General features: G+C 54.1%; 11 protein-coding genes across 11 annotated transcripts; 2 read left to right on the top strand and 9 right to left on the bottom strand.

Annotated features, from left to right (window-relative positions):
• Positions 1-20: 20 nt before the first annotated feature.
• GLOTRDRAFT_134979 (uncharacterized protein) lies at positions 21-4,915 on the bottom strand. The gene is made up of 10 exons (XM_007862526.1): positions 4,772-4,915; positions 3,293-4,679; positions 2,989-3,239; positions 2,914-2,932; positions 2,833-2,860; positions 2,711-2,774; positions 2,610-2,658; positions 2,519-2,553; positions 520-2,456; positions 21-465 (listed from the first exon to the last, which is right to left on the bottom strand). Exons 1-10 carry the CDS (start codon positions 4,862-4,864, stop codon positions 96-98), a joined length of 4,233 nt encoding a protein of 1,410 aa, XP_007860717.1. The 5' UTR covers positions 4,865-4,915; the 3' UTR covers positions 21-95.
• Positions 4,916-5,071: 156 nt separating this feature from the next.
• GLOTRDRAFT_112956 (WD40 repeat-like protein) lies at positions 5,072-9,102 on the top strand (the record flags this gene model as incomplete). Its single annotated transcript, XM_007862525.1, has 7 exons — positions 5,072-5,100; positions 5,147-5,294; positions 5,344-6,206; positions 6,256-7,243; positions 7,303-7,439; positions 7,492-8,833; positions 8,884-9,102. The coding sequence occupies 6 exons, from the start codon at positions 5,072-5,074 to the stop codon at positions 8,027-8,029; spliced, it is 2,703 nt and encodes a 900-aa protein (XP_007860716.1). The 3' UTR covers positions 8,030-8,833; positions 8,884-9,102.
• GLOTRDRAFT_124019 (uncharacterized protein) lies at positions 8,174-9,108 on the bottom strand (the record flags this gene model as incomplete). Its single annotated transcript, XM_007862524.1, has 2 exons — positions 8,174-8,833; positions 8,884-9,108. The coding sequence occupies 2 exons, from the start codon at positions 9,106-9,108 to the stop codon at positions 8,174-8,176; spliced, it is 885 nt and encodes a 294-aa protein (XP_007860715.1).
• Positions 9,109-9,241: 133 nt separating this feature from the next.
• On the bottom strand, positions 9,242-10,989 carry GLOTRDRAFT_112955 (uncharacterized protein). The gene is made up of 3 exons (XM_007862523.1): positions 10,819-10,989; positions 10,439-10,748; positions 9,242-10,384 (listed from the first exon to the last, which is right to left on the bottom strand). The coding sequence occupies exons 1-3, from the start codon at positions 10,872-10,874 to the stop codon at positions 9,539-9,541; spliced, it is 1,212 nt and encodes a 403-aa protein (XP_007860714.1). The 5' UTR covers positions 10,875-10,989; the 3' UTR covers positions 9,242-9,538.
• A 289-nt stretch (positions 10,990-11,278) lies between these two features.
• GLOTRDRAFT_134976 (uncharacterized protein) lies at positions 11,279-15,328 on the bottom strand. The gene is made up of 24 exons (XM_007862522.1): positions 15,219-15,328; positions 15,080-15,166; positions 15,002-15,016; positions 14,762-14,949; positions 14,553-14,703; positions 14,274-14,501; positions 14,146-14,222; positions 14,012-14,094; positions 13,768-13,959; positions 13,468-13,631; positions 13,340-13,414; positions 13,259-13,288; positions 13,187-13,203; positions 13,015-13,136; positions 12,943-12,962; positions 12,834-12,892; positions 12,660-12,768; positions 12,379-12,610; positions 12,305-12,328; positions 12,159-12,250; positions 12,035-12,107; positions 11,960-11,979; positions 11,830-11,903; positions 11,279-11,776 (listed from the first exon to the last, which is right to left on the bottom strand). The coding sequence occupies exons 1-24, from the start codon at positions 15,319-15,321 to the stop codon at positions 11,294-11,296; spliced, it is 2,718 nt and encodes a 905-aa protein (XP_007860713.1). The 5' UTR covers positions 15,322-15,328; the 3' UTR covers positions 11,279-11,293.
• A 617-nt stretch (positions 15,329-15,945) lies between these two features.
• Positions 15,946-16,502, bottom strand: GLOTRDRAFT_32197 (NIPSNAP-domain-containing protein; the record flags this gene model as incomplete). Its single annotated transcript, XM_007862103.1, has 4 exons — positions 15,946-16,014; positions 16,070-16,142; positions 16,191-16,292; positions 16,354-16,502. The coding sequence occupies 4 exons, from the start codon at positions 16,500-16,502 to the stop codon at positions 15,946-15,948; spliced, it is 393 nt and encodes a 130-aa protein (XP_007860294.1).
• A 59-nt stretch (positions 16,503-16,561) lies between these two features.
• Positions 16,562-16,907, bottom strand: GLOTRDRAFT_30170 (uncharacterized protein; the record flags this gene model as incomplete). Its single annotated transcript, XM_007861986.1, has 3 exons — positions 16,562-16,641; positions 16,696-16,790; positions 16,849-16,907. The coding sequence occupies 3 exons, from the start codon at positions 16,905-16,907 to the stop codon at positions 16,562-16,564; spliced, it is 234 nt and encodes a 77-aa protein (XP_007860177.1).
• Positions 16,908-17,394: 487 nt separating this feature from the next.
• Positions 17,395-18,928, bottom strand: GLOTRDRAFT_108867 (S-adenosyl-L-methionine-dependent methyltransferase). Its single transcript, XM_007862521.1, has 8 exons — positions 18,732-18,928; positions 18,585-18,674; positions 18,334-18,526; positions 18,104-18,281; positions 17,885-18,044; positions 17,803-17,819; positions 17,714-17,749; positions 17,395-17,653 (listed from the first exon to the last, which is right to left on the bottom strand). The coding sequence occupies exons 1-8, from the start codon at positions 18,795-18,797 to the stop codon at positions 17,521-17,523; spliced, it is 873 nt and encodes a 290-aa protein (XP_007860712.1). The 5' UTR covers positions 18,798-18,928; the 3' UTR covers positions 17,395-17,520.
• Positions 18,929-19,409: 481 nt separating this feature from the next.
• GLOTRDRAFT_134973 (uncharacterized protein) lies at positions 19,410-21,373 on the bottom strand (the record flags this gene model as incomplete). The annotated part of the gene is made up of 6 exons (XM_007862520.1): positions 20,908-21,373; positions 20,722-20,844; positions 20,276-20,665; positions 19,877-20,225; positions 19,673-19,824; positions 19,410-19,619 (listed from the first exon to the last, which is right to left on the bottom strand). Exons 1-6 carry the CDS (start codon positions 21,310-21,312, stop codon positions 19,410-19,412), a joined length of 1,629 nt encoding a protein of 542 aa, XP_007860711.1. The 5' UTR covers positions 21,313-21,373.
• Positions 21,374-21,644: 271 nt separating this feature from the next.
• GLOTRDRAFT_67711 (molybdenum cofactor biosynthesis prote) lies at positions 21,645-24,820 on the top strand. The gene is made up of 10 exons (XM_007862519.1): positions 21,645-21,793; positions 21,846-21,960; positions 22,015-22,182; positions 22,237-22,357; positions 22,414-22,640; positions 22,700-22,923; positions 22,981-23,161; positions 23,228-24,494; positions 24,549-24,595; positions 24,650-24,820. The coding sequence occupies exons 1-8, from the start codon at positions 21,695-21,697 to the stop codon at positions 23,959-23,961; spliced, it is 1,869 nt and encodes a 622-aa protein (XP_007860710.1). The 5' UTR covers positions 21,645-21,694; the 3' UTR covers positions 23,962-24,494; positions 24,549-24,595; positions 24,650-24,820.
• Positions 24,320-25,576, bottom strand: GLOTRDRAFT_102066 (uncharacterized protein; the record flags this gene model as incomplete). The annotated part of the gene is made up of 5 exons (XM_007862518.1): positions 24,320-24,494; positions 24,549-24,593; positions 24,648-24,820; positions 24,872-25,533; positions 25,555-25,576. 5 exons carry the CDS (start codon positions 25,574-25,576, stop codon positions 24,320-24,322), a joined length of 1,077 nt encoding a protein of 358 aa, XP_007860709.1.
• Between the last annotated feature and the right edge of the window lie 1,021 nt (positions 25,577-26,597).

The raw sequence follows: 26,597 nt of genomic DNA, 5'->3' as shown, positions 1-26,597 counted from the left end.
GGGGGGGGGGGGGGGGGGGGGGGGGGGGTTGCCTGATAAAATCAGGACAACATATTACTGTTTCCACTACCTATCACTGTTTTTCCACCAGATCTTCAATCCCGTCCCGAGTCGGAACTCTCGTACAGCACAATGTACTCCATGTCCCTCTCCCCTACGGTCGGAGCCAAAGGAGGAGTCACGGAGCCTCTGGTGTCCTCCCATTCGTCCATCGATCCATGAGCAGACGAGGGGGAACCAGGATGACTGATCAGCGAAGCCGAAGAGCCAACTGAAATAACATCCGAGAGCGTCTCGCCTGATGCTGTCGACGGCAAAGTCAACGACCGTGCTTGCACTGTAGGCGCCTCAGTCGTAGTCTGACCAGCCCGCATCGGAGCCTCGCCGACAGCGTGAGGCATGATCACGGAGGACGCCGCCAACGACTCTGAGCCCGAAGACGTATCAACCTCCGCAACGCTTATACTACAATCATGGGAGTTAGAGTGCTGATCCGATACAATAGGAACATCTACTCACTCAATCCATAGACTCTGGCCAAACTGATTGCCCTGGCCATCGCTCAGCCTCCAGTAACTCACGTACTTGCCGGGGTGTTCGGGTGCCTTGAGCTCTCCAGTCCAGACATCAACGGTCTCACCAGCTGGCACAGAGCCAACCTTGAACTTGGCAGTGTCGGCGCCAGATCCCATACGATCGCCTGCGACGAAGACCAACACCGTGGACTCGGGCCACTCCCTCTCACCATCATTGATAACGTTCCAAGACTTCACAAACTCAGCGCCAGGAGGGAAGATCTGCCCGTCGGGGATATTGTTCTCAGACACGCAGGTCGCGCGCAACGGAGGCAAGGCCGGAGTCTCAGCACGAGACTCAACGTGCTCTTCAGGTTGGGTTGCGAGTTCATCAGCGAAACGGTGCTCTTCGGGTTCGGTCGCGAGTTCGTCAGCGAAGGGGTCAGTCGGCTCCGCGTCAGGAACAGTCGCCGACGGCTGAGAAATCGGCCGCGCAGCTAGCAAACCAGCGAGTGAGCTCGCGAGCCTAGAGAGAATCTCAGGAGGCGCAAGCTGTTCATTCGGGCGAGCTAACAGAGGCTCCTTGGCAAGGGGTGGAGAGTAGACATCGACGATATCCTCGTTGGTGTGAGATCCTGGCATAGGAGTCGGGTCGCGCAGACCCTCGCCCTCGGAAACAGTATGCTCGATGGGCAAGGAGCCCTCATCCGGCACAGCTTCAGTCGATGGCTGCAACAAATGCCTTAGCTCCGAGGCAACGGCCGGCCAAAGCTCACTATACATGTCACTCCCGACGTTGGACGGGGCTAGCGGCAAGGACGAGAGCGCAGACATAGCCGACGGGGTGCCAGAGCTAACGGTCGAATTGGCGTTGTTGGTGCGCTGAGCGAACATGGGGAGCGTCCCAGGCATCATAACATCTTCAGACTCAGTCGAATGACCATCATGGTGCAAATCACGAGTCTCAATCTCCGGATACGTCGTCTCGCTCCTCCGTATGATATCGTCAATCTCCTCGGGGGTAGGCCAAGTCTGGGGAGAGGCGGACATCGCAACAGCAACAGGCCTTGCCGGAACACGGTCGATATCGATCAAAGAGGGAGAAGGGGGCTCGACCTGGATATTCGGAACGTGGGTGGGCACCTGCGGGAGGTTGAGCGGCAGGAGGTCCTGCGCATATCTCCTCCATGGCGACTCAGCGCGGGCAGCCGGGACGTAGGGAGGGACCCTTTCATCCTCCAGATCCCTCTCCTTCTCGGTCAACTCCATCTCGCGTCTATCGAGCAGCGCAGACGTCTCCTCAAGGCGCGACTCCCAGCACTCCAGGTTGTTTGCCCAGTCTTCAAGACTCCTCTGCCTCCCCTCAAGCGTAATCTCCTCAGCGTCCAGCTCTTCCCTCCGCGCTTCAAGGTCGCGGAGCTGGTCCTCGAGTGTTTCAGCACGAACTTGGAGGTCGTTCTCCTTATCCTCCATAGCCTCCAGACGCGCCTCGATCTCCTGGTCAACAGCGCCTTCACGCGTCATCAAGTAATCCTCCCGCCTCTCGAAGACCTCTTCTTTCTCTTCCACGATCTTCTCTCTGCCTTCTAAGATGTTGAACCTTTCATCCAGCTCTCTCTGGCGCTCGCCCAACGCGTGGTCGATCGCGGCGATCTCGCGCTCGCGCTCCTCCAGTTCGTCGTTCCGTAGGTTCAGCGCATCGCTCCGGAGGTTCACTGCGTCCTCGCGCTGCTCCAGCTCTTCCTCCCTAGCCCGGAGAATCCTCTGCATCCTTTCAAGACGCTCTTGCTCTTGACGGTCCTCGGCGTAGCTGTTGACCCTCGGTACGACATCATTGCTCCCCTTCAACTTCAACATCGGGTGGTTGGAAGGGTGGACGGGGATGGGCATCGCCTCGCATCTCGAACAGAGATCATAGTCCGGGCAGGCAGGATGCATGCACTACATGACAGGCGCGTGAGTTCATACACAGACAAACCGGCTCGCTTGAATGATCAACGTACCTTGTACCTGACCCCTACGATAACCTGAGTGCAGGCTAACAAGATCCATGATGTCAGTACTAGCACCACCTTGTAAAAATGAAGACCTTACAGTCACACCTCGCAGTATGCACTTCCGTCGCAGAGGCATCATGCCTCAGCTACGCGGGGAACGTCAGAATAATCTAAGCTAGAGGAGGAGCGGCTACCCACAATGAGATCCTTGGAATCCTTCACGCGCACAAACCCATGACTCGGGTGCTGCTCAGGGGTTATACTGCAAATGCAATCTCATAAGCAACATATTCAGATGTCTGTAAGAAAGCAGGGCTTACGAGAAGCAGCGCTCGCACGCGTCGAAGTCTACGTGAATGGTCAGCTTCGCCCTAACATCTCTTACCGATCGCTACACGTACCAGGGCAGTCCAAGCATTTCTACAAATCACCACACGTCAGCCACTCAACCCCCATATAACCGACAACCAACTCACATATCTCTCCCCAACAATCCTCGAATCACACAAATCACAAGTCGCATTGTGCCGAACAGGCTCCGCAGGAGGAACGGCAGCAGCAGGCCTGGTCCTGGTCTCCACGGGCGGCGCAGCAGTCCGCTCGCCGTTCCCGCTGAAGACGTTGTGCACATACATCCCCCCCGGCTCGGTGACATCGAAGAACTCATGGAACGGATTGTGCAGCTCCGCCGAGCCGGACTCCATGCACGGCGTGCACAGGTCGTAGTCTTATGGGACGAACGTCAGGTCAAAACCCCAGATAAACGTGATGACATCTTACTAGGGCAATCGAGGCACTTGTGCCGCACGCCGACGACGATCTCGTTGCACGAATCACAGACGACGTCCAAATGTATGACGGTCTCCTGGGCGTTTCTCGTGCTCCCGTTCTGGCTGGCAATACCGACGCGCGCGTTCGAATTGACGCTGCTCGGCGCCTGGGACACGACGCTCGGAGTCATTGGAGACGGGGGCGACGGCGGCGGGCTGACAACCCGCACCCGCGGTGGCTCACTTGAGGCATGGTGCGACGAATGACTCTCGAAGCTCCCGGGGAAGGTCGGCAACGGCGGGGGAGGCGGCACGTTCCACGAGGGTGAGTAATACGAGTTCCAATGAGGCTGAGGTGGAGGCGGAGGCGGAGGTATGTGCGAGGACTGCGGCTCGGGGCGCGCCAGCCCGAGTACGACCGCCGGGTCCACAAATGCGCCGGGCATGCTGAACGCGGTGTCTCTGGACTGAGCGGTAGGGGGCGAGGAGCCTGCCGACTGCGGCGGGCGTGACGTGTCGAGGATGGGCGGGGGCGGTATGCCGGACATGGCGACATTGCTGGCGATGCCGTCGAAGAGCGGCGGTGGGGGCGGGGGGATCCCGTTTGCCCCGTCGACGACAGAAGAGGGCGGGGCACCGCGCGGAGCTGGGGGAATCTGGGGAGACTGGGTGCGCTCCCTCCACCGCTCGCCGAAGCTCCGTTCCATGATACGGTCGAAGTCCCTGACGAAGTTGGTGAAGAGGTCCTGGATGACAGGCAACGGGTCGACGTCACGCTGTGGCATGGACTCGTTGAATGTAGAGCGCGGCGGCGATGCTCGCGGAGTGCGAGATGCTGAGGACGACGGAGGCGAGGCTCGCATGCGTTCATGTTGTAGTCCCGGCATGTGCTGCGGCTGCTGCGGCCCGAGACTCGAGATGGAGGGCTGCGGAGATGGCACGTAGGTACCCGTAGCAGATCCTTCGTCGTACGTTATGAGTCTATGCAGCTCCATGTCCCAGTCTTCGAGGTTCATTGGGGACCGCGACTCGGAGCGCGCCGAGTGGCATTGGGTCAAGGGACTGACCCTGATGCTGGGCGTGACGGTAATAGACTCCTCGGGGCCAGTAAGCCAGATATCGTTGGCGGCACGGCCCTCGGGAGCACTGCCACTTTGAGAGCTCACACCAATGCCCTTCCCAACGGCTGGCTTGTGTGGAGTGTCGTCAAAGACGGTGAAACGGAGTAACGCGCCGGGCAACGGTCGGCCGTTATACTGCTGGATAGCGCGCTCGTATTGCTCGGCGTTGTGGACTTCCTTGCTCAGCAGGATACGCGAATTGGGGAATGCGGGTTGGGGCGCGAACAGTAATTTGGAGAGGTAGTAAGACTGAGAGATTGGAAAGACGCGATAAAGCTGCGAACAGCAACGTTAGCAACGGCGAAAGAGCACAGTACGAATCGCTGAGGACGCAGCCGCCGTGAGCGACGACGACGACGACGACATACCTGGTGAAACAACTGCTGATAAGACGGAAAGAGCGACTGGTCAAAGGTAAACTTGCGGGTCTGGCTGCGGTAGGTCGCCTTGACGGTGAACATGCTGGCTGCTGGCTGTGGGCGACCTGGACGAGAGATAGAGAGAGTGAGAGGCGCCGAAGCACTGCGGCTTTATACGCAGGCTCGCATGACCCCGGATTCTCGCCAAGTACCGACGCACTGGCGCCACACTCTCCCGCCCACGTGGCCAGATCCCGTCCGCAGATCGCTCTGAAAAGTTTCGTCAAGTCCAGCTTCAGTGCAGGCGCTATGGCCACAAACGCAAAGCTCAAGACTGCGTGCGTTGTATGTTGTGTTCCAGGCCAATGCTAACCTTCACTACAGATTCAAAAAAGCAAAGGTCATCGCACCCTTGCACACCGGGGGACCGGCAGCCGTGTCGCAGGATGGCACCAAGCTCGTTACCTGCGTCGGCGAGGAAGCCATCCTGACCGACGTCAAGTCCGGCCAGGAGATATGCAGATTTATGGGTGTGCGTAGCCGGCTATACCGGCGCATATAGCCACTCACTTATTTCCCAGGACACCGAATCCATCACCGCTCTGTGCATCTCGCCATCCTCGAACCACCTGCTGCTCTTCACCACCAGCCTTGCCCTGCGCGTCTACGAGATCCCCGCGTCCCCCACCCGCCTGCCCAAGCCCGTCCACCCCGTCCGCGTCATTTCCCGCGCCCACGAGTCCCCCGTCCACGTCTGCAGGACCGACCCCACCTCCACCTACCTCGCCTCCGGCTCCGCCGACGGCGTCGTCAAAGTCTGGGACTTTCTCCGCGGCTTCCCCACCCATGTCTTCAAGGGCCACGGCGGCGTCGTCAGCGCCCTCGCCTTCAACTTTCCCCGCGACCCGTCGGCGGTCGGCTACCAGGAGAAGATGCAGCTCATCACGGGCTCCGCGGACACGCGCATACGCATATTTGATTTGTCTGCTGCGTCCGCCGCGGCAAAGACTGGCGCGAGCTCGAAGCCAGAAGCGGTCCTCGAAGGCCATGTATCGGTCCCGCGAGGGCTGGACGTATCTCCCGACGGCAAATGGCTTGTCAGCGGTGGACGTGATTCCGTCGTACTCGTCTGGGACTTGGCCGTCAAAAAGCCTAAACCTGCCACTAAATCCCAAAAGAAAGGCAAGGAGAAAGAGGTGCTTCCTACTCTCGTCAAGACAGTCCCCGTGCTAGAGCGCGTGGAGGCTGTCGGCCTGCTCCACCCAGACGAGGACCTTGCAGGGTCCAGCTCTGACGGGGCAAAGCTCAGATTCTGGACGGCGGGCGAGAAAGGCGTCGTCAAAATATGGGACGCACGAGAAGGCAACGTCCTCTTCACCCTCGGCAAGGAGCAAGACAACATTCCAGACGACCAGGAAGAACAGCGACAGATCCTAGACGCCATGTACGCTAATATCTCACTATATGCTACGCGTAAACTAAACACTCCACAGGTACCTCCCCTCAACCTCCACCATCGTCTCCATCCACGCCGACCAAAACATCCTCTTCCACTCCCTCTCCTCCCTCTCCCTCACGCGGCAACTCATCGGGTTCAACGACGAGATCATCGACTCGACCTTCCTCTCCCCCGTCCCCTCCGCCCACGACACGCACCTCGCGCTCGCGACCAACTCCTCGCTCATCCGCGTGTACGACACATCCACGCTCGACGCGCGCCTGCTCGAGGGGCACACCGAGATCGTGCTCTGCCTCGACAGCAGCCCCGACGGGCGGCTGCTCGCGAGCGGGAGCAAGGACCGCGCCGCGCGCATCTGGGCGCCCTACTCCCACCCACAGGACGCGGGGTGGGGCTGGGGCTGCGTGGGCGTCTGCGAGGGCCACGCGGAGAGCGTCGGCGCGGTCGCGCTCCCGCGGAAACGCGGCGAGGACGGGGCGGTGAGCTTCATGTTCACCGGCAGCCAGGACCGCACGATCAAGATGTGGGACATCTCAGGCGTGCCGGCGAGCTACGACCCGCGCGCAAACACGGCGCCGGCGAAGTGCAAGTCCCTCTTCACGCACAAGGCGCACGACAAGGACATCAACGCGCTCGATATTTCCCCCAACGACCAGCTGCTCGCCTCGGGCTCGCAGGACAAGACCGCGAAGGTCTTTGCGATATCGCGCGAGAAGCTGACGCTGCTCGCGACGCTCGCCGGGCACAAGCGCGGCGTGTGGAGCGTGCGGTTCGCGCCGGGCGAGCGTGTGCTCGCGACGGGGAGCGGGGACAAGACAGTGAGGATATGGAACCTCGAGGACTTTGCGTGCGTAAGGACGCTGGAGGGGCATGGGGGCGCGGTGCTTAGGGTGTTGTGGCTGCCGAGGGAGGGAGGGGCGGGCCAGGCGCAGGTTGTGAGCACTGGGGGTGATGGGCTCGTGAGAGTGTGGGACGGTAGGAGTGAAGAGTGCTTGTGCACTTTGGACGGACATGAGGAGAAGGTTTGTGTTGTGTCTTAATTCGTTGTTGGATGTGATAAAGCTGATGCAACTATATGAAGGTATGGACCCTAGCCGTAAGCAAAGATGCGCGGACGATCGTGTCCGGCGCTGCGGACTCCCTCCTTACGTTTTGGGAAGACTGCACGGAGGAAATCGAGGCAGAGAAGGAGTCCAAGAGAGCCGAAATGGTACTGAAGTACGCCGCCCCAGCATTTGCGAGTAATTCCGTGTGCTAACCCCAACGACAGGGAGCAAGATTTCCTAAACTACCTATCTCTCCACGACTACGAGCATGCTGTCGCCCTCGCCCTGGCGATGGAACAACCCGGAAGACTATTGTCCTTGTTCCGCGACCTGCTCTCCTCAGCTGTAGACGAACCGTCGAGTCCCGTTCTACCAAAGCTGCTGCGACAGCTTACCCCGCCCGATCTGGTTAAACTGCTAAAGTACGTCCGCGACTGGAACACCAACGCGAAAAACGCGAGCGTGGCGCAGGGCGTGCTCGGCGTCATCGTTCGCGTCTGGGACGCCGAGCGCTTGATGAAGGCGTTCTCCGCCGGCGAGCTTGGTGTGCCAGGACCGGACGAGCTTGTTACGGGCGACGGGGCGAACAGCCTACACGAACTGCTGGACGCGCTCATCCCGTATACGGAGAGGCATCTGGCACGGATGGATAGGTTGGTGAAGGAGAGCTATGTCGTTGATTATGTCCTCGGAGAGATGGATGGGGGTATATTCGGCGGGGTGGATGAAGACGAAGACGATGTAATGGAGATTGACTCGTAATTGGATGCAATAGTGCAGACTACAAACCGTGATAAATCTTCTGATCAACGACGCCTTTGTCTTCTAGCTCTTACCGATACAAACGATACTTCCGAGTCCGAGAAGGGTATATCTAGTTGCCAACCGGTCAAAGAGGGGAGAGCTTCAAGTATGGCCGTCGTTTAAAGCTATTTCAGCCACTCTCCCTATCCTAACACCTTCGACTCCGTTGAATACCAGCAGCAACTGTCCCGGGGTCACGTCTTCCTTCCGCAGCTCACCGTGTTTGGCCTCCTGAATCCTGCCTTGATCGAGCAAATATCTCCTCATGACGCCAGGTAAACAGCCCGTGCTGGGTGATGGCGTTAGCCAGATAGCTGCGCCGGAAGGGGAGGAGCGGGGGAATGCAACGTTCCGGATGGTAGTCTCTGAGATGAGAAGATCGGGAGTGTAGAGGAGAACATCGCAGTCGCTGGACTGTAGGGTATGCGCCTCGGGATGGTTGGCAGCGGAAGATGAGGCCGAGGCCGTAGTCATAGGACGTATACCAGCCCTCTTCCGAGCATCATCATAGTGCTTGCGATTGGTGGTCTTGGTGCTCGTGAATATCGACGGCGAGGTTGGCTCGGTATCAAGGTACAGGGAGACATAAGGCTGTCCCGCGAGAGGATGATTCGACGCTGCAGTTGAGCCCGTCGCATCTCCTGCGTCAAACAACGAAATATCGAAGATTTCTCCAGATGAGGGGTGGGACAAGGGGAGGAGGGGCCTCGTAGCGTTGGCTGTGGCAGTCAGGATCCCAGTAGGTGTTAACAGGATCCGTATCTATGCTTCTGCGTTTATTGTACGTAACATCAAAAGGCCATCGTACTCACCTTGAACGCTGTACTCTCATCCGCGTCTATGAACTCGCTGACCGCTCGTTCGCACTCAAGCCTTACCTCGTCCACCGTCAACGCTTTCACATTAGTCCAGCCATGCTCCCCAGCAGCTCTCCTGAGGCGATCCACATGGTATGAAAGGAGCCAGTAGCGATCGCCTTCGACCAGGTTGACCGGGTCGTATCGTGTAGAGGTGACGAGATTGAATTCGGTCTGCATGCCGACTTGTATAAAGTTGTTTACGTGGCCTCTTTCTGGTAAGCGCCTTATATCGGACTTCGACTCTCAAACCACACGTTTCCGCGAAGTCGAGCGTTTCTTTATGTCTTAGATCAAGCATTGGCTTAGTGCTCCGAGGATATTGCCACGAGTATGACTGGTATGTACAATGCCGAGAAATGTCAATGATGACGACTTCAGTGTCACGATAGCTAACATTGCCAGTATTACTGTGTCCTTCAATTGGACAAACATAGTAGTGAGCGCGAAGCTCGATGCGCGCATGGTGCATGCAATGTGATACACGGTTGGACGAAGACCAGAATCAGGACTCAGACGCGTCTCCGACCCTTCAAAGCAACCGCGGTCATAAATATATTCTGCCTGGCATTGACCCCCGCTTCCGGTGGACCGGTGAGATATCCTTTCATCAGTCGCTGGTAGGTGGTGTGGTCACGACCCACTCGTTTCTGCTCCTAATCGCCTCCTCGACCTCCCGTCTCCTTTTCGCTTCCTCGTCTGCCAGTCGTTCTGCCTCTTCAGCTAACCTCTCCGCCTCTCTTCTCTTTCTGGCCTCTTCTTCTAACATAGTCTCTAGAGCCCTCAATCGCTGTTTCGCCCGGGACACCTCAGCTTGCGCTTCCATCAACTGGTCAGACATTCTCTCGGACAGAGAGACGGCGTCAGCGGACTGTCTCTTCAGGCCTGCCATTTCAATCCTGAGACGGTCGAGCATGGCTTCGGGGGACTCATCCTCTCCATTGGGAGTGTGGGTTCCCTCGATGTCAGCCGACTGGATGTGGCAGAGCTTCTGGGTAGCGCTCTGACTTGCGCTTGCTTCACCGTATGTTGCCTTCCTCAGTATGAAACGATCCCGTTCCTCGCTCTCGCATTCGTCCTCAGAGAAAGGTCTGTCCTCATACTCCATGAGCTCGTCTTCGTCCTCTTCTGTGCAGGCGTTTCCTCCGGTGCGCAGCGCAGAGACCTTGCATTTCTTAAGCGTCCGGTCCGCAGACATCGCAAGGGTGGTGAAAGAGGGCAAGCCGGTGACACTGTCATCCTGTGCACTCTTGCGAGGACGGCCTCTCTTCTTCGGTGCCCCAGGCTGTGCTTCTGGAGGGACGTCCTTATTTGTCCGCCCACGTTTGCGGGGTCGCTTCGTGCCCGGTGGTGCTGAGAGATTGACAGTCCAATATGAGCCGAATCCCGGGTCGGTGACCGGCCGTGGCTGTCGCTCGAATAACCTGTTCAGCGACAGATGGTGTCGGACCGATTGCTGAACCCCGATCAGCATTTGTGAGATTGTGGCTACGGCGTAGCAAGGGCTCACCTTCCATGTAGGACCGGCAGTCTTGTAATACGGATATTTCTCCTCCATGGCCGCGTATATCTCCCGAATTGTGAGCCTCTTTTTCGCACTGCCCAGGATTGCGCAGCGTAATATGACTGGCAGAGTATGTTGTGGCCGGCCGTTCGTGTCGGGTAGACATGCTAGGGTGTCCGGACAGTGTGGGTGAGGGGGGTGTATATTCACAATCGTATTTGGCGGGGTGTAGCGGGGAACATCCTCAGACGAATTCTCGAGGGATGTAGAGGCTGGTGACGGTAGCGCATGGGTTGGTGGGGGTGAAATATCGTGGCTAGTAGCGAGGAATCGATGAGACCGTTACATGAGCGCCAGGCAGCGGGCAAAAAATCGAGAACTCTTACCTATCACTTCCCTCGACATGATTCTGAGGATTGAGTAGACTTGTCAGGCTCGCCATGGGCGTTTCTACCACCTCCCGACGCTTTCGAATATCTGAGGATCGGGGGAGGGCACTTATGGTAAGACGTTGTTCTTGTGGGTCCCAAACAAAGGCGCTAAGCGCCCACTACGCCCATTGTTCGCGCTATCAGATGCTTTTTACCCAATTTGTAACTTTGCGAGCCGCATGTTTTGGACACGTGCCTGCGGGCCGCAGGCGGAAAGGTCTGTCTAAATGAAGTACAAGGAGAAGTGCCGCGACGGTAACAGCGGTACATGATTCGAAAAGCAACCAACTCTGAACAGCTCTAAACATCCGCTAGTACACACCGTTTCTGGTTAAATTAGAATTAAGGTGAGGTTCTAGAAGTACGTATGCTACATCAGATTGAGAAAACATAGATAACACATGGTGACGGGAACGAATAATAGTACAATTCAAGGTGGAGGACGAGCGCGAGGATCACTGCTCGGAAGTGACAGATTTTCGGGGTAGCCCTGCTGCCAGTCAACAATCCGCGGATGCGTCTGGACGGAAGGGACAGGAGGTGGAGCACTACTGCTTGGTGTATTTGATGCCCGTGACCATGAGGTTTCCAGAGAACGGGAACTCGTCGAGGGGCTGCGAGGCCACCACTCGTACCCGGGGAAGAAAGAGGTAGAAGGCTCGATGCCAGGAACGTCCAAGCCGAGCATGTTCGCCAAGATGCGTCGGCTTACCTCCGGTGCCTCCTCCGGCTCTGGTTCTGGACTTGTTCCGAAAGCCCTTCTCTGTAAGAGGTCGGAGCTCTTTTCTCCCCCTTCGTCCGCGCTACGCTTTTGTCTTGGAGGGGGGTTGATAAGGTTTCCAGTTACTCTCTCATATTGCAACCTGACGCTATTCAGTAGATCCAGCACTCTTTGAGCACTAGACCAGGTTTGCTGGATACAAACACGTGAGAAAACACAACAAGTCAAGGACAGGTGAAGCATACCGCTATGGATCTCGACGCCCGTATCACCTGCTCGTAACCTAGTGATGCCTGGGGGTTATTCGGACGGAGTTTGACTGATAACAGGAGCGTAAGAGAACATGGAAACACAGCACCATAAAAGCTCACTTACGCGTGACGATATGCATGTTACTGCGAAATGCATGTTAGACCGCACGGAATATCTGATGCCAAGCTTGGAACTCACCCAGCGGCGAAGGAATGATGTGTAAATATGGGGGAGGAGTACTTGAGGTTGAACCATTTGTGGAATGTCGTGACTTCAGATTGAAGATATAAGAGATAGTCAAATGGAGACAGAACTATCCTACCTAAACTGCTGATTGTGCAAGCAGCACTTTGACACTGATCGAAGATTCGGAGGGAGAGGGTGTCCCTGGAGTCGGCAGCAAGATGACCGGTCCTATGATGATCTTTGAGAACGAACGGTTTTGCCTCGGGTAATGGCAGCTCTTACGCAATCTCATCAACGGGTGGTAGCCTAGCGAGAGAGGTCAGCCAGGGCCTTGACGACGGGATCTAGAAACTCACAAGGGAGAGTAGAGCAGAAGTCTCGCGGAATTATAATATACATGGAGATGAAGTATGTATGGCGGCGGCGGGGGTCGTGAGGCGCTTGCGCTGTCGTAGCGGAGACATTCCGGCAGGTTGTAAAACCATTGGTCCATGCTACGCTCCAGGTCCAGGAGCTTTGCCCTCAACTTGTTGCGGGACTTCAGTCGTATGCTGTACATTTTTTGCAATATGTTGCCCACGATCACAGCTGAATACCAATGAGCATGCAGGAGGACAGGCAAAGCAACAGCGCGTACAAAGACCGGTCACTGCTCTGAAATAGCTTTGCTGCCTGCCCGGCACAGGCAAATATTCGTTTGGTGCATCACCAGGTTCTAAGCGACGCCACTCCTCACTATCTCCTTCCTGTAGTATATGGGTAAGCACGTCAAATATACACGTATTAACACATGCCATGACACGAAACGCACCTCATCGACGTCAGGCAACGGCGTGTCAAAGTCTGCGCTATTGATCATGGGAGGTCGACCTTGGATCCGATTAGAGCGTTGCAGTCCCTTATAGGCACTAAGAGCTTACCCATAAAGACACAGCTATACCTATGTTCGAGATCAGCAACATATCCTTTTGTCCCTCGGCAGGTCTACTTACTTATCCACCAAACAGCAAGACCACCATATCGTCTTCCGGAATTGCTTCTCTTCTAATGCAAACATGTCACCACCGTGGTACTGGAACTTATCGGGGTCACGATTCAGGCCTAGATCTTGTGCCTAGACGGACAGGGTCAGGCAAGCGTTGTTATATATGCGGATTCGCACACCATTCTAATGGCCATGCCTGTTCTCATGGACGTCATTTCTCGAACGGGAAGAAATCATACCAAAGGACGTACCAATATACAGCCAGCCTTGCTCGAAGGACCCTGAAAGGACTTGTACAGGACATTTAGAGTGGCGAAAGCAGATCAACATACCGATGCCGAATGCTCGCACGCCCAAAAGGAGCAAAACTTGGCATGTAGACGGCCGAGAGTGGTGGTAGACTTTGTCTATTGAAACGTCACAGCCAAATATTATCGGTAGACGTATCAGATGCGCTCACCAATGATCAGTCGAGCCGACTGTGCATAAGGGCAAGTGTCTTCGTTCCCCGCCCCGTCTATATACCGCGTAGCGATAGAAAACATGACTAACAGCAGAACCTTGGATAGAGTCTGGGAACGCTGAGGGCCTTGAGGGGGAATGATGTCAAACCCGGTGACCCGTCTGCCCTGAATAGTTGCTGCAATCAGTTCGGGCGTCAAGACATTCGTGACCAAATCTGGTACTTACAAGGAAGGACAAGAATACAAATTAATGGTAACAGTCAATCAATGCTGTTCAGGATTGGTAGGCAACTCACCTCTCCTGGTATAACCTCAAGAACTGGCGCTTATGGACAACCGGAAATGCCGGGTGTACATAGGCAAAGTACAACTCGACTAGGCGGTCTTGCAGTGCAGGGTCAGGCATGTTCACGTCCACGAATTCTTCATCCTGGTAGGATAATATCTGATTTCGTGCTGGGGGCCATATGCCCATCATAGGGAAACGCCTAAAGGGGCGGTCAGTGATCGTGAATGGCGAAGAAACAGGAGCTATTTCACCATATGCCGCCTTCAGTGCGGTCATCCTCGCGCTCCGTCTTTGCGAGAACGTGCAAACCGCTTGGACGACCAGGAAATCGAGCCTAACGAACATGTCTAGGCCATGCGGAAAGACTGGTGGACCGGCAACATACCTCACTGTTCTCGTCCAGTGACAACTGGCCGAAGCTCTGATTCTCGGTCTCACTATCTATGGAATCGCTATCCGAGTCTGGCAACGCGTGTCAGTAGAAGCATTTCTGAGGAAGAGCCTAAGTCATACCAGTCAGGTTATCATGGGCATAACCCCTCCAATCGCCACCCTCGCCAACGGACCCGTTGGTGCGGCGCCGCTGAGACACCGGCCTCCCAGACTGGTCATATTTTGACCTATCCGGGAAGACAGCGCTCGTGAGCCCGAAAGAGGTATGACCATGGCTCGCAGGGGCAGCCAATCTATGCGACAATTTATCCTGCCAATCCATAGTGGGGACCGGTAGCTTCGTACTCTCTACATGAATCATGGCTTGGTGTCCTTCTAACGCTCAGCGGACTCACGTACCTTCTCGGGATGATACTATTTCGCGAGATACTCTCGATTGCCTGCGAGGGCGTGACCGATCCCGGGCAGAGCTAGCTTCGCCCGCAAAGAAGGAGACAAAGAAATCCTCTTTGCTCGCATCGGACTTCTGCTTCTCTCGACCAGCAGGACCCTTGCACGAATTGCAAGTTTTCAGTATCGAGTGCCCCACCTCATCCAGACGTGCTTACGAATGGACCCGATTGCACTCTCTCGAGTATGTCCTTTGCCAGTTCGTCTCGCCGTAGATCGGAAACAATACTTTGACATCGCGGATCCGGGGAGGACACGATAGCTCCAAGGAGGGATTCCACCATGTGCCACCTGTGCTCTATGGCATTTATGTAACCCTTGGGTGGCCCTCGCTTATAGCTTGGACCTTTAAGCACAAGAGTTAAACGAATCATAACGTGACGCCGCGACGATCTTACCCTCAAATGTGCAAGCTATCGTAGATACATTCAGGTCAGATGCTGCCTATTGATCTAGTGCGTAAGGGGGATACTTACCCACACCAGCTGCAGCACAGTTCTTGCATGTCGTGCTATCCGGTGAACGCTCGCACTTGCTCTTTGACTTTCGGCATTGATCACAAGCTATATGGACCCATGATTACTCACAATCCCGCTAGACGAATCGGTAGCTTGCCTCTGCTGCTCCTCTTTCGTACGGCTGCCTCCGATTCATGCCCATCGTGACCTTCCTCATCTGAGCCCTCCAATCTCCAGTTGACGCGAGACGTCGTCGTCATGGCAGAACAACACGTATTGCTGAACGCTGGTGCACCAGAGGATCACGAAAGACGGAAATTCAGGCGACGCGATACATATAGCAGCCTGAGTACGGTTTCGGTTCGCAGCTTCGGGTTCGCGATACATCCTACCGTAGATCAGTCACGTGAACTGGGGAAGAATTTTCAGATCCCGCGACGATTGCTCAGGGCCTCGACATGCATGCGCTGTGCTCTTACTCCACACTGCATCTACAGCGAAAAATCGTGGTATAACGAAACGCTGGATTGACTAGCCGTGTATGTGCCGTGTATCTTGCGCAAAGTTGCGTTCGACCTCCTCGGGCATAGAAGGCAAACATGGGGCTCAACTTTACGAGCGATACCACGATTTTTTCTACTGTTTGGCCTTCTTCCAAAGGTGATCGACCCTGCCGTGTATGCCGAGATACCTCTACCATTGCCGCGGCAGTATGTTCGATAAACTCGACGTTGATGTCATCTCAGGCTTCAGTGTACAAGTGGTTGGTGGCAGTCGGTCCCGGTCGTTACTTATGAGGTATGCGATTGACCAATATAGGTAAATCCAAGCATCATGTAGGCATCAGAAGTAGGTGTATCAGCCTCGGAGTAGTAGGTCCTTAACTACTTCAGCGGACTGAAGGGCAGAGGGGACAGAATGAAAGCGTCCATAGTCTTGGCTAGTTGTGCGGTCTAAATCCGACAGCAATCAGGAAGGGTAAAGTGAATGGCAACAAACCGTCCTGACCTTCGAGACAGTCTCGGCCCAACCGTCCACTTTCCAGGCCTGTTCCCGAATCTCCTTTCTAGTTTCCAAATCGCTGTTGGCAGATGAGTGGACGAGTCACCGGAGTTAGTCGGACACGTACGGATATTGCCACATGTGATGCACTTGGTGTAGACGGCCTACTTGAGAAAACCACGCGCCGACCGGGGCGACTAACTTCCTGCGTGCCTCAATACCTCTCCGCCTTGTTCCGGCAAGCATAGTTAGAATCTGCCGGAATTTCAAGACGTGGATACTGTACTTACCATACATGCTCCCATTCCAAGAGAGCACCGGGTCTCAGCTGGTAAGACCTGAGCTCAAAAATACCTCCTTGCGCATGGGGAGGTGCAGTGGGAAAGAACGCAAATTCCTGGCTTAGCTGCGAGGAACGAGACGTAAGATACGGAAGCATCTTCGAGTATGCTTTCTCATGCTTGAGGTATGTGAGACACCACCCAGAAACAAGTCTTCTCAGTCGCGCACCTTCGACCCCTGCAACATCGCCGATGTCCTATCGTATCCAGTATAGTTCTCATATTCCAGAATGTGATCTGCAAAGTGGTTGTCAACTAGAGAAGCGGTGGGCACAATGGAAATGAAGCTACAGAACGTGTCCTGCTCGCCGACTGTCACCTGCCAGTTGCCGGTCAGCTTCACATGCAGATCGGTATCCTCTCTCAGCCCAGTGTAATATTCCTCTCTGCAGTTCATCAAGCGTTAGGCTAAGGGCAGCTCCGTCTTCAGTGCAAAGTACTGACGCGGCTGCGATGTATTTCTCGGTAGCGTCTGGCCTGACTCGGTGTACTGGCAACACCATTAGAAAGACACCAACGGAGCCCTATAGTCATCATACCTTCAAACCCGTGAACGTACTTCCCGCGAGCAATCAGCCTAGAGTGCTGCTGAATTTCAACGTCGCCCGCTTCCTTGGCTTCCGGTGAGCCATGCAGTATTGACTGAGTCCAAACAACTTAGTGGGAAGGCAGCCGCGTCGCGGAGGAACTCTATCACCTTCACGGAAACATATCTTCGACCGCCAGTTGCGTAGGGCAGACTCTTCGTCAGGTTTCGGAGGGAGCTCTGTAGAGACATCTGCTTGGGAATCAAAGGACTGTGACAAGCTTCAAGGGATAGACAAGTGCAAGACTACTTGGTTGTGGCTCGCCGCGGCATGCGCAGGCGGCGGTGCAAGTGCGGAGGTGAAGCGGAGGCTTTATCGCAGGTGGCGGTGATGTAAGCGGGGTAGCGTCCGCGGCGTCGGGCGGAGGTACTTCCACCTTCTGTGTGGATGGACATACAGGTCAGCGAAGGTAATATCTACATTAATGATTGCTTCATATTGCATTGTATCTAGACACTCGGCCCTAAAGGCACATTCTGCGATCATACGTTCCCGCTCGGGCCCATGACAGCGAGAGACATAGTACGGATTAGAGCCGCTTGACCATTATCAAAGAAAGCCTGTATCCCATCTCAAAAGCATGCTCATCGCTCCAGCCTGTGATCTCCTTGACCGCGGCGGCAGCTTTCTCAATAGGATCTTCGGCAGTGCCTACTTTCTCTCTGGAGGAGTTAGGACAGTCAGCCATCAAATCGGAATAATTGGAGGTTCGCGTTACTCACGGATTGGCTGCCTCCCATCGGTGTACAGGGCTCCCCCTAAGTCGAAAGGCTCAGTACGACGGATGACGACGTCGCTGCCTGTGGCTTACGTTCTAGCTCTTGCCTTCTACATAGCATGAGAGATAAATTGGTCAATCTATGGTCTGGGACAATCTCTTCGATTACACTTACCATCTGGTGTATGGTCAGTTTCTCTGACATATATATTTCTTCTTGACCTGCAGCCTCGTCGTTGTTCCAGACCTTACGCTCCACAGGACCCCATACGCCTGTGTCCGAAGGTGGGAGAGCAAGCTCCCTTGACATATCAAAGGCAATCTCGTTTCCTTTCCTAGGATAAGTTGAAGATAAGTGCACATACACATATAACCCAACCATCAGCGTGCGCACTGGAAATAGTTTTTGAGGACCGACATGACAACATCTCGCATTATGGCGTTGAGGCGTTGCGCCTCTGGGTGGGCACTGGGAGCGATGAAGGGCCGACCTGCAGAAAACAAAGCCACCGTCCCGCCTGATCGGAGAACCTTCTCTGCACTGGACCACCAGTCCGGGGCGAACCAGTGCGCTGTTGCTGAATGAGATTGATGCCGTACGCTCAAGAGGTCTACTACACTGACCAGCTGTCCCAGCAGTGATAAGGTCTACTGACCCATGCTCCGCGGGGATATCCTCCGCGGAACCAACTTTATATTCCAACTTAACCTTGAGCCCTTCGGGGATGGATTTGGAGGCTACCTCGACCATGCCTTGGCTGGGATCCACTCCAGTTACTTTATCGAAGTAAGAAGTTAAAGCCTCGGAGACTATGCCCTTGAGTAATTTGTCGTCAACGGAAGCCTGACGGCCAACAGAAGGGTTCTGGACGTACAGGGCCACAGCCTAGATCGACTGCGTGCCTTCGTTGACCACCTTGAGAGTCATGGAACTGGAGGATGTCTCGGTAAAGATGCTCTGGGTACTGCTTCGATTTAGTACACGTGTACAGTACTCGTCATTGTAAATTAAAGAGGCTCACCTTGGGACGATGTGCCCTGTAATTCTCGGCGGAGAAACTGGGATCTGCAAAGGTATTCTGAGACATCTCGCAGTACTAGGAGACTTCGAATTCTAGGCTTGATACTGCGCCTCCTAAATAAGACCTAGTGGACGAGCGACTGTCTTCAATGGATTCGAATTCCGGTTGAGACGTTCTGGTGGCACCGGTGGGTCAGTGGAGTGATATCTCGTCCGAAGGTCCTTATATACATCGCGTCTGGTATGTCCCCACATCAAGTTGACTGTCAAGATGCACCGCATCTAGCGGAAAATGTGAGTCATTTAGCACCCCAGGGGCGATAGGTTCGCTGCGTACTCTCAAAATAACAGCCACGTATCTGAATCCGCGGCCTTACCGGGCGTTGAGTCACGGCATCTTTGTAAGTCTTAATCTCCCAGTGGTCCCCGAAGTTACCGCCATTTATCGTTGGCAGACAAGGATTTACCTGCAGGTACTAGTAGAAGCAAAGCGCACATTCGAAGGGCGGAAATAACACGAGCCAATCGGCTTCCCCTCGGACGTCACACAAAGTTTAAACAGCTTTACAAAAGCAAGCGACTCGCCCCTGACCCTTCACAATTCGCAAGAGAAGTCAGCGGGAATATAGCGATTAAGGCTTGTCCCCTGTACAGAACGTGTTCCCCTTTAGGCTCGAGATCATGATGCTCCTCTGATCCACATCTCGTGGATTTGCCACTTCGTATCTACTGATTCTCGAAGTAAGGCACGGAAGCGCCTTGGTCCCGCATCAGTGGAAGAGAGCGGTAGCTGAGCATAACATTCTCTGAGGGTTCGATCCCCACTCGAATATGTGGGATCGTCTATCTCGACGGAGCTATCGAAGCAGTACACGTCATCTGCCTGTGCCTGATGCCCATCTCGGTCAGTTGCTATTGTTCGCGGGGAAGGGGAAGGCATACCCAGTGAAGGCCGTCAACAGAGCTCTCGAATTTACAGGTTTTCAGAATTCGTTCTGTCTCGGCATCCACAAGGAATACGATTTGGAGCGTCTGAATGTCGGATTTTATTGGGTTAAGGAGGTCGATAGCAATGAAATCGTTTGCACGAGCATCTAATAAGAACATCAGTATATGGCGTCAGTACCGGCAAACGAAGGATCGTACTCCCGGGACTAATGAAAGATGTATCTGGGAGCCCATCGACAGCTTGTGAAGGAGCATGGCGCAGATAGTGTTCCTTTCCTTGGTCTCCCAGGAGAGCGGCGTTGCGTGCTTCTTGATCTAACATTGCCTGAGCCGAGTCTGCTGTATACTCACGTGCGTCAGGTAACAGCCGGATGTTCGTCTCCAGCATTCCCGGAATCCCAAGCAAGGCAGAACGAGAAATTCCGGTACGGGAAGAATCCATCGCATCGTAATTAACGTAGGGTGATTCCTTCTTGCCAGGAACGGACGGTAGGCATGGTGGATTATCCCAACTCAACAAAGCATCCAGATATTTCCCGGCCTTCCCCTTCACATGCTCGTTAGTGCTTCAATAGCTCCAGCGAACTTTATACTGACTATGTGCCTTCTGTTCCGCAAGTCTCCCTCAACACCTGCTGTGAACGGCTGACCACCGCCGAGTTCAATTCCTTGGTCAAACCAAATTTCAGGGATCTCATTTTTTAGAATAGAGAAATAATTATCAGCCATCCCCATTTCCTCGAAGGTGAAGTTGAGGCGATGGAGGAGTTCGAGAAATTCCTCCGCATCCGCGCGAGGAAAAATTGTTCCATGACCGAGCCAGGCGAACGAGGTATGGAGTCTTCCGTCGACTGAATGGAGCTCACGCAGCTGACTGGATAAGTGCTCATGCGGCGGAAGGAGGTGAAGCGCGCTTGGTCGTCGCGACTTCGTCATGCGCTCCTGAAGGGCCGTGATAATCTCCGGACGAAGCAAGTAGTCGTCATCCTACCCATGCAAAAATTCAGGTCCTTCCACAGGGTATCCACCGGGGAAAACGGTACCTGTGTAAAGCAATATGGTGTACTAGATTGGGCGCAAGCCATGAAACGGGCTTTGAAAAGCAGATTAGAGGGAGAGTTGTGTATCCTGAGTTTCTCAGGCGAGCACCCAGACCCTGCAAAGTCCTAGACACGATTGAAACGTACTCGGCCGATGAGACTTTGGGATTAGGACTTAGATCTTCTCACATTGAGGGCGATTGATTTGGGATTATTGTTCCAGATGAAGACCTGAGAAATAACGCTGTCCAGCGTCGGATCGCATAGCAAGGCCGCAATCAGGACGACGTTACGGAACCGAGACCAATTCAATACAATGGCGGTGGTGTCCGGCTGCAGCGTCGCATCTGGCGCAGGGGTAACCAGTCGCGAATAGGCTTTAAAGCCTGAAACGTCTCCGACGTATGTGATCGGTGGAACACTGGGGATTCCCCATTCTCTCAATCCGACTGTGTAATTCAAGCTTGTAGATCCAGGTGGATGGCCACGGCGAGATAGACTAGTGAGGACGGCCAAGGTCGCGCAGAACAGCGCGCAAAGGAGTAAGCATGGGCCCAGAGAGGATCTTCGAGCGGATTTATCAGGTGCGACCATTCCTCTTGGCTCGGTGATGAGTCCTATCTGTATCGTATTGAGGAGCGATCGGTCTTGAAGCTTGAGATGGTGTGGCTTGAAGATCGGCTTCGTACGGCGACAGTGAGAAGCAGACTTGTAATTCTGTCGTGGAATAGGCGCTCGCCTCGCAGTCGTAGTTGAAAGCAGAGTCTCCAGAAAGTACGTAGCGTTGTTGAGAATGCTTACAGCCCGTGACCCGCGGACTGGTTGGGTTATTACAGTATCAGTTAGCGCATGGCCAATAGAAGCGTAAGGTTCAGCCGGATCCACTGCAGCTGTACGCTGCATCCAAATTAGCATTGAGCATCCCGGTCACTTCAGGGCCCAATATGCGAAGCATTTCTTATGCCTCTGAGCCGTCATGATGTCCCGCATACGGGCCCCCAAATTGCATAGGCAGTTTCAAACGTTTACTCGGCGCGAACACGCTCAGCCAGTATCTCTACTCAGCTCGGTGCAGGTAAGTAGCAAGTAGTATTGCGCTATGGAGGATAACGGACTATGCGTGGTAGGCCAAGATTGCGCAGATAGATGCAGAAAAGCCTTTCTCCCCCGCATTGATCGACTCATTCCAGCGCCGGCATGACTATCTACGAATCTCACTGACCGAGAAGTGCAACTTACGATGTGAGTCGCGTCGCTTGTGTATGATGAAATTAAGGCCTTGAATATTCTGCGCAGGTTTCTATTGCATGCCTAGCGAAGGCGTGGACCTGTCACCCAAATCGCATATACTGACCGATGATGAAGTGATACGATTGGCCGAACTGTTTGTGAAGAGCGGTGTCAGAAAGATTCGGTTAACTGGAGGAGAACCGACTGTTCGGAAGGGTATTGTTGACCTGATTGGTGAGTGAATTGTCGCCCACCTGGTAATACTGGCCGAACGAGCCATATGTCCAGGTCGTTTGAATGAGCTCCGGAAATACGGTCTCCAGTCCATCGGGATGACAAGCAACGGGATTGCATTGCACCGGAGGATCCCCCAGCTGGTTGAGAATGGCCTGACGCACTTGAACCTGAGGTTTGCCGACCTTCGTTCCCACCACTTCTGTGCTAATGTTGATTCCTTTATCCCAGCCTGGATACTCTGGACCCCTTCAAGTTTGAGATCATGACGCGTCGACCCGGCCATGACGCAGTTCTGCGTTCACTACGAGTTGCTCTGGAGTCGCCAGGTCTACATTCCGTGAAGTTGAATGTCGTGGTCATCAAGGATCTCAACGATTATGAAGTGCCCGAGTTCGTTGAGATGACGAAAGACAATAATCTGTCCGTGCGATTCATAGAATTCATGCCGTTCACAGGTCTGTGAAGGTTTTCCTACGCCTCGTGCGATCGCTCATATGGATCTGAATTATGTTAGGTAACAAGTGGCAGCAGACGAAGATGGTACCCTCGTCGGAACTACTAGATCGGATCTCATCGAGGCATCCGGAGCTGTTCAAGGCAGCGGATGAATTAAACGACACTGCCCGCTCTTACAAGATACCCGGATATGCGGGTAGCTTCGGCTTCATCAGCAGCATGTCTGATCACTTCTGCGGATCATGCAATCGCCTCCGTCTCACTGCTGATGGTCAGATCAAGGTATGCTTTCACATCATCATTTTGAACCTCGATATGCTACAGCATCGACCTGTTCAGGTCTGTTTGTTTGATAACAAGGAAGTGTCCCTACGCGATCGGATCAGACAAGGCACCAGTGATAGCGAGCTCCTTGAAGTGATCGGCCAAGCAGTCCGCGGGAAGGCTGAAAAACATGGCGGCATGAAGGATCTCGATGATCTCAAGGAGGGCCCGAATCGACCTATGATACTCATCGGAGGTTGAGTCGATTCCTTCCCCTGGTAGCCATATCTGTATTGGGACACTCGTTGTATTTTTAATCTAGGCTTTTCTGCTCGCAATATCATCAAGATGTTTCATCGACGTATATATCACTGGCTCCGCGATACATCTGTTCTGAAACTCCAACGCCGCGTTTACTCTTCAAATAGCCATGGACCTTTTCCGCGGTTGACTCACGTGGATAAGATGGGCCGTCCGTCGATGGTCAACGTCTCTGACAAACAGCCAACTAAGAGGTCTGCAACTGCGGTCGGCCGGATACATATCCCGCCCGTGGCCTACGACTTGCTCACAACTTCGTACCCTGGGGAGACCGGGGAGGATGATCTGACAGATCCTCTCAGTAAAGCAAAAACGAAAGCTCGTTCAAAAGGGGACGTGCTAACCGTCGCGCAGCTAGCTGCTATCATGGGCTGCAAGAAGACGTCAGACCTCATCCCCTTATGTCACCCATTAGCACTGTCCCATATCTCGGTCACTCTGACTCCGGAAGTATCACAACCCCTCAGATCCGAGTCGAATCTGACCAGCTCGTCGGAGACACCAAACGGCAATCATTCACCGCGATACAGCATAGCATGCCGCGCCACCGTGAACTATGAAGGCAAGACCGGTGTCGAGATGGAGGCCTTAACCGCCGTCTCGGTGGGTTTACTCACCGTGTGGGATATGTTGAAAGCGGTGGCGGGGAAGGAGATGATGATCGGAGAGATCTATGTTGAACGTAAAACAGGTGGAAAGAGCGGAGACTTTATGAAACTGGAGGACGGCAGATGAGTTAGTGAGATATCTCGTAATCTGAATCATCAAGAGCCACCCTGCGGTATCTAAATTTATCGCAACGAAAACGATCTCGAGCAGGGGATAAGTCTGCCGCTACCAATATATGAAGTCCAAGATGCATGTACTTGTGTCAGGTGAAATTATACAACATGTACGCCTACGGCTGCGAGGGACAGGAAATAGCTTGCTACAGTTTGGAGCGGACATAATATGGAGATAAAGATACAGCTGTATAAATAGAAGCTTGATGGCACCGAGATGTTTGCGAGTCCGAAGGGGGAGAGTAAATAGATGAATAAATACAAGAATACGGAGGCCGGCTTCGAATGGTTGCGTCGTTGATTTGTTGGGTCTACCAATGCCCCCGGTGAGTTCCGACAAAGCCGAGTTCGAGGGAGTCTTCGACGCCCGCCAGTCTATCGTTGCCGCAGAGGCCGACGAAGCCTACTTTAGCGTAGACGTACTGGGCGTTGTTTGTATGCCCGACATAGAGGACAACGGATTCCTTGTGGTATTCAAATAATAGCCTAAATACAACAAAACTGTCAGTGATGTGCTGTCCTGCGAAGATTGATGCGCACTTTGAAGTAACATATCGAACAAGATGTTGGGCACAACCCTTCTTCCTGTATATGCCAACTTGTTAGACAGAGGTACCGATAGCCGTAAAACGTCCTCACCTCCAGGGAACAAGAGTGTATACCTTAGTTATGGCTGAGACGTTCACAGAATTACGAGTGACGGCACATATGGTAGTGATCTCGCCATCCGCGTCGTAGACCCAAATCTGCCGTTTACGGATGAGCTCCTCGGCTTCTACACGGGCAGCATCGATAGTCAACGGGAAATAAACCTTGCGAGTACTTCAGTGTATGATCACGATGAGATAATCCGCGGTGCTCACTGAGTCGTCTGCGAACTCCTTGCATAGTTGGGCAACGGATTCCAAGTCAGTCATAGATGCATCACGAAGGCGATGGCCCGATGGAAGGGCATTATCCGATGACCTTAATGTCTCAGCCGTGCAGTATGTAAGGAAGGCTGCATAAAACGGCTCGGGCTCGGGGCGGAAGCCGGTGAGTTCTGTCCAGTAGCGGGCGAAGGTTTTGACCAGTGGGGTCATGCCAAAGACCGAGAACACTCGCTCCGGCGGTACACAGGCAACCAGATGCTCAGCGAGTCGAGCAACACGCGGGACCAATGATGCTGAAGATGTGAACTGATGGGGGGACCACAGAAAAATAGGGTAGTCGCCTAATCTCCAGTTGAGACATGACAATACTAGGTCGAGTGAGTGGGGTCCTGACGGAGATGGAGATGACCACAGTGTGAGCCAGAGGGAGCTACTGCTGGCCCTTAATGCCGAAGCTGGCAGGTGGGCAGCGACCTGCTCTGTCCATATCTTCTCGATGTCTGACTGTGAAATAAATTCATAGTCCGTGAGCACGGCTTCGGCGCTCACGCGCTTCAGCGCATGGGCTAAAATAATGTTCGATGATCGTTCGATGCGGCGAAGGGTGGGATATGCTACTGAGAGGAAGTCGTCGGCGGAGTCATGATAGAGGACTGTGAATGTTGCAGAAGGACAATTAGCGATTAGACCAGGCATATTTAAGTATAGGGAGACGAGTAGATAGTGAGAAACTTATAGGAGCTTATGTGTAACCGAGTGCAGACAGGCAAGAGCTAAAGCGCGGCCTGCGGACCTTTTTATACGAGTCGACCTGCGCTGCCTCTCACATAGCTTGGGTGAGTGGTCAGTGCATTCCGAGGGATATTGATCGCGTCAGAAAATCAGCCGGCCCACCGCACTGCTATGCAACCTACTTACTCTGGCCTTAGGCACGTCACTTTAATTGCAAAACGACGTTGCAGCGTCAGCGACGATGCTATGGTTTGAAATATTTACAGCGCGCTAGCCATCTTGGGCGCCACAGGATTTCCTCGGAAATATCAGCACTCAAAGCGGACAGCTGACGCTGCAGCAGTACCCACCCCTCGAGCGTTCAGCGATTCCAGTCAGCCGAACGATACTCGAGCTGAAACTCCAACTTGAACTTGGACGCGCGGCAAGGAACGTCGGTGGAAGCACGGAATTGCCAAACGATCGAGATTAGGCCAAGCACTCCACGTGGGGCACGTGCAGAGGCTGTTCTACAGAGTTGCGCCTTGAAACTCTGGAAGTGGATGACTTCCCGTAAGCCAAAATCCTAGATTTCGCAGTTCTAAACGCCATCAGCGTACCTGGTCACACTCGCTGCCACGGTGAAATGGAAAAATAGAACTGTTCCTCCCATCCGTAATGCCAGACCAACGCTCGACGACTGCAAGTCACGACCATGAGGTCGCTTTCCATTTATGGCGAGCGGATCGCTCAATTTAGCAGGTGCTGATGGCAGGTTTGATACGCGGACCTCAACCGAGGCTAAGCGAGCGTTTAGAGTCGTCTGGAGATTTGGAAAGGGGGGTCGACCCCCCCTGCTAGATTTAAAGTTTAGAGACGGTTTTTGCTCGACGAGCCTCATCAAAACTTGGTCTAAGCGAGAGCGTGACAAGACGGCATCTCGGCTTGATGCGTTTAGAGATTTAGAACTGCTCAAAACGCATTCTAAATGCTTACGGGAAGTCAT

This window comes from Gloeophyllum trabeum (assembly GCF_000344685.1).
Source record: "Gloeophyllum trabeum ATCC 11539 unplaced genomic scaffold GLOTRscaffold_00001, whole genome shotgun sequence".
In the NCBI taxonomy this organism is placed as follows: Eukaryota; Fungi; Basidiomycota; class Agaricomycetes; order Gloeophyllales; family Gloeophyllaceae; genus Gloeophyllum; species Gloeophyllum trabeum.
The sequence above is the reverse complement of the archived record's forward strand: the minus strand, read 5'-3'. Positions and strand labels throughout refer to the sequence as shown.